The sequence below is a fragment of the Vitis riparia genome, chromosome 17 (genome assembly GCF_004353265.1).
Source record: "Vitis riparia cultivar Riparia Gloire de Montpellier isolate 1030 chromosome 17, EGFV_Vit.rip_1.0, whole genome shotgun sequence".
Classification (NCBI taxonomy): domain Eukaryota; kingdom Viridiplantae; phylum Streptophyta; class Magnoliopsida; order Vitales; family Vitaceae; genus Vitis; species Vitis riparia.
The window spans coordinates 12795631-12800776 of record NC_048447.1 but is presented as its reverse complement, the minus strand read 5'-3'; the positions used below and the strand labels follow the sequence as shown (position 1 = coordinate 12800776).

The 5146-nt window shown below is 38.0% G+C and overlaps 1 protein-coding gene across 1 annotated transcript; it reads left to right on the top strand.

The window, feature by feature from the left end:
* Positions 1-597: 597 nt before the first annotated feature.
* On the top strand, positions 598-3577 carry LOC117905091 (cyclic dof factor 3). Its single transcript, XM_034817991.1, has 2 exons — positions 598-868; positions 1959-3577. Exons 1-2 carry the CDS (start codon positions 719-721, stop codon positions 3228-3230), a joined length of 1422 nt encoding a protein of 473 aa, XP_034673882.1. The 5' UTR covers positions 598-718; the 3' UTR covers positions 3231-3577.
* The last annotated feature ends 1569 nt before the right edge of the window (positions 3578-5146 follow it).

The following is a 5146-nucleotide window of genomic DNA, read 5'->3' as shown; positions in this document are numbered from 1 at the left end:
TCTATTAAATAATTAATTTTTTTAAATATGTGAACTATTAATATATACTATTTTCTTTAAGAGCTTTACTTATTTTCTATTTTTAGACAATTAAAAATCAATTTTATAATGAATTTTTGTAATAATTGATTCATAGAATTATTATTATTTTTTCCAAAAGTACTTAATATCATTTACTTTTCTTCTTAGATTATCTTAATTATGATTTTTTTTTTTTTTTTTTTTTGGATTTTTCTATTTTTTTCTTGGGAAGCCATTAACCAAAATTATTGGAGGTCCACCGTGGTAATTATTTATTATAGAAAGTCCACGTGGTAATTATTGGTTAAAATTTTGACTTATTTATTTAAAAGAAAATTAAAATATATAATTTTTTATAGGAAATATATTATCACGTCATATGTGATGACGAGAAAAAGTTGAAAAATGGTGACAAGAATCAAAAGAAAAAGGGTGGGTGCACACAGATTGTGTGCATCCAGAATAAAAAGGGAGCAGATCTTAAAGACCACATGAACTTGTGGCTGAGAATCAACTCATTTGCTGACGTGGCATCCACATCTCATTTAAACGGATCAAAATCGTAGACGACGACACTGCCAACGCACAGCGTCCAGCGTCCAGCGTCGACGACTCCTCTCTCACTCGCCTAAATTTTCTCTGTTTTTTTTTTTTTTCCCTTCTCGAAATTTTGGCGCCTTGTTTGGTCACCGAGAAAATGCAGGAGCCCAAGGACCCCGCGTTTAAGCTCTTTGGCAAAACCATACCCATGCTAACGGACGGCGATGCTCCGGTCAGCTCAGGTGATGTTGGAGACTCTGGTGCTGCTGTTGCCCGTGAAGATGGTCTTGAAGAAGAAACTGAGAAGGTATATAATTGAGAGAGAGGTGTTTATGGCATTGATTGTGTGTGAATCTGAGACTGACCCATCTTGGAAGAAAGAAAATGAATTAATGGGTCAAATTTAGTTTTGAAGTTTTCTCATTTCCAAGCATGGTAGGAGTGAGTTTCTCATTTTCTCAGGTCTGGCAAACTTGTTAAATTTTGGGTATTTGATCAGGGTTTTGGAACTCCACCTCTACAAGTTAGTTTTTATTTTTTGATTTTGAATTTCAGAAAACAGAGGAATTGTTTTCTCCTCCATTGATTTAGCTTTCAAGAAAGTGGAAAACTCGTCTGTATTGTACATGAGTAGAGGTTTTGATCTTCCGAGGTGGAAAAGTATGTAGTACTCAAAATTTAAATTTCTGACATCCTATCAGCAACCAAATCAAGTGAATTGTTCATCCCTGAGATGTCGGTTATGTTTTCTAATTTTTATTTTCCAAATCAATAGCTCTTTTCCTTATGTGATATGATGAAGCCCTTCATTTTTTTCCCCTTTTGACCACCTTTTTTTAATAAATTGGATACTAATTTCTTCAAGAAACAAAAATTCCACCTCCCCATATTCTTTTCTCTTGGATCTCTTACAGTCAGTCAAGCAATGAATGGACTATTTTTAGTTTTTTTTTTTTTTTTTTCCTCCCTCTAAAAGTACCAAACTCCTAAGTTTCAGTGATCTTGAATCCTGATGTATTACAAATCAAGTTGCTTTTCCTAGTAGTTAATTTATGCTTGAAGTGAAAGCCTTCCACACAAATTGTTCTTCTCAAGCCGGTGCCTTTGATTTCTCTTTCCTATGCAAGTCTGGGATTGTTTCTGCCTTAAGTTCCTAAATTTTGATTGTCCTTTGGATGATAATCTTGTTCATATCTCAAAGTCTGGTATAACAGAGGACATGAATTGAAGTATACTTGGCTTTTATAGATCCTCTGGCTCTAAATAGCAAAAAAATATAAAATAAAAATTAACAAAGATCTAACAATGATCTTTTCTCATTTCTTATTAAGGTATGATGAATTTTGTTTATGGTACATGTACATGCTGCTTACAAGAAAATTTGTTTAAATTTTCAGGATGCCCTGGGAGGAAAACCTGCTGAGACCAAAGGAGAAGATGGTTCAGAGGAGTCAAGGAATTCAGAAACAGTGGCAGAGAGCAATGAGAACCCTAAAACACCCTCTATTGCTGAAGAAAATGTAACACTAAAAACTTCCAAGGCGGAAAAAGGACAAAGTGATAGTCCTGATTCTCAAGAGAAAACCCTGAAGAAGCCAGACAAAATCCTTCCATGCCCCCGCTGTAATAGCATGGACACAAAGTTCTGTTATTACAACAATTACAACATTAACCAACCCCGTCACTTCTGCAAAAGCTGCCAGAGGTATTGGACTGCTGGGGGTACCATGAGGAATGTTCCAGTGGGAGCTGGCCGTCGAAAGAACAAGAATTCTGCCTCGCATTATCGACATATCACCATCTCTGAAGCACTCCAAACTGTTCGAATTGAGGCTACTAATGGGGTGCACCAACCAACTTTGAAAAGCAATGGCACAGTACTCACTTTTGGCTCGGATGCACCCTTTTGTGATTCCATGACCTCTGTTTTAAATCTTGAGGAGAAAAAGATGCCTAATGGGGCCCGAAACGGGTTTCATACACACGAAGAACAGGGAATTCCAGTTTCGTTCAGAGTTCAGGAAAATGGTGATGATCACTCTAGTGCATCTTCTATCACCGTTTCAAATTCATCGGAGGAAGGAAGCAAGTATGGGCTACATGAGGCAAAGCAAAATTCCCATGGTGTACCTTCTCGAATTCCATGTATCCCTGGGATTCCCTGGCCTTATCCTTGGAATTCTGCAGTGCCTCCACCTTTCTGTCCTCCAGGTTTTCCTATGCCATTCTATCCTGCAGCCTATTGGAATTGTCATGTTACGGCCCCTTGGAACATTCCTTGGTTGTCTCCACCATCTTCTTCTGCAAACCAAAAGACTCCAAACTCCAGACAAAATTCTCCAACTTTAGGGAAGCATTCAAGGGAAGGGGACATTCTTAAACCAAGCATTGTGGAGGATGAAGCGACCCCAAAACAGAGGAGTTCAGAGAGATGCCTCTGGGTTCCAAAGACCTTGAGAATTGATGATCCTGCTGAAGCTGCAAAGAGTTCCATATGGACAACGCTCGGGATTAAGAATGACAAGGTTGATTCAGTCAGCGGAGGAGGGCTCTTCAATGCCTTCCACTTGAAGGGTGATGATAAAAATCATGCTATGGACACCTCTGCCGTGTTGCGGGCTAACCCTGCAGCCTTGTCTCGGTCACTCAACTTCCAAGAGAGCTCTTAATTGAGTCATAGTGTCATATAAATATGAAGGGCAAGGTTGACTTCAAATCACAAATTTGAACGCCCTTACTGTCCTCTCGCTTAGTCCTTGTTGCAAACCTAAATGGCAAGCTAATTGACTGGGAGGAAGAGGTGGAGGATGACTGATCATTTCCCTAATGGGACAGGGTAGTTTGTCTTAGAGAAGCTCAAGTAGCAACAGTTTCTTCTTGTAACCGTATGAGAAGGTGCCTTTTGATTTGCTAAGGGGTATTGAGTTTTCATTCATGTACATATACTTTCCACATATATGGAATACTGAGATAGATATGCAGATTACCAAGTCTGTAAAATGGTTCATTTTCCCCATATTTTCCTTTTTGTGAAAAATCATGGATGCATGTATCATCAGTCAATCCATATTCCCATCCCATATTTAAATAGCAGAAAGGGCATCTACTTTCCCACAAAAGTAGGGGAGGAGGAAACTCATTAAAAATTCTGTAGTGCAATCATAGATATCAACAACAAAAGGTGAGAAGGCATTTAAGATTGTTCTTGGAGAAATATTCAAAAATGCAAATGCTTGGAGAAGCCATTCCTTAACAGCTATGCTTGAGATAATGCAGAAAGGTCCTTTGTGGGGATAAAGTGGAGATGGTGGCAAACCCAAGAGGAAAAAAAAAAAGAATAAAAGAAAAAAAGAAGTTATTCTAGGTCTTCCTTTGAGCAGATAAACTAGAATTTATTTTACAAAAAGCCATGAAACTTCCCTTTTCAAGCCCCAGGTATCCCATCAACTTGTGCCAAGAGGTGGAAAGTTGGAACAAGGCTCTGCCTTGCTCTCTCTCTCTCCTCTTGTTTTCCATCCTCAATATTTTTTTTTTCCGGTAGGAGGAAAAGTTTGGAGGTATTCCTACTTTTCTTTCTTATCCCTGGCCCCCTGTCCAAAGTCAAGTGAAGCATTATTAATTATTATCCTTATCAATCACTGAGACTGATCCTGTCAATGAATGTGACCCCATCCCCATTAGCCTAGAAGGAAAAAAACACAATCAAGCAAGACTGATTTATGAGTTTCTCTAAGTGACAAACACACCCAATTGTTTTTTTCTAGAGAAAAAGATGTAAGGATATATGGATTGTACTGAGGTGGGCTGAATCCGCCAAAATTTCCTTATAATGAAATTTGGTGGGAACACCAAACTTGGGCCAAGATATATTCGTGGTTGATCAGTGATATAAAACATTGAGATATTTGGTTATTTCCAGCAAATTGTTGGCCACATTTTATGGGCAAGATGAGTTGTAATGGGGCCCAAATGCACATGAAGCCATGAACTCTTTTGGCATTCTCTCTTGCTTTTGCTTTCTTTCCCTTTTGCTATTTCCTTTTTACAGGGAAGCAAATATGCCTTTTTCTTGTCATCTATACATGTCTAATTTCAGTTTTATCCCTAACTAAAAGATTCATCCCAATTTTCTTTCCTTTTCTTTTCTTTTTTTTAGGTGAAGCCCCCCATGCCATCAGTTTCTGGCCATATATTCAACACAAAAATCTGTCTGTGGACTTTCTGATTTTTATCAAACTGCAACTTGGTTTCAACATTGCTTGATAGGGAAACCTCAAAAAATAAAACAAAATAAAATCCTACTGCCAAATCATGTGGATGTCCTCCTACACACAGTCGAATATCCAAGTCGGTAGGTGTTTGTCTTAGGAGTTGGGAGGTACACCATCAACACAAAAGACGGGAAAGATTCAGAATAGCCCACTCAGGCACCCCCCAATACATTTTTCTAATGATTTCCCACCACCCAAACATCACTATGAACCTAATCAGAATACCAAATTTAACAGAGTATTGAGATCACCTGCAAAGGATAAAAATGAATAATAAAAAAAAAGAAACAAAAAAGTCGATGAAAACCAGTGAT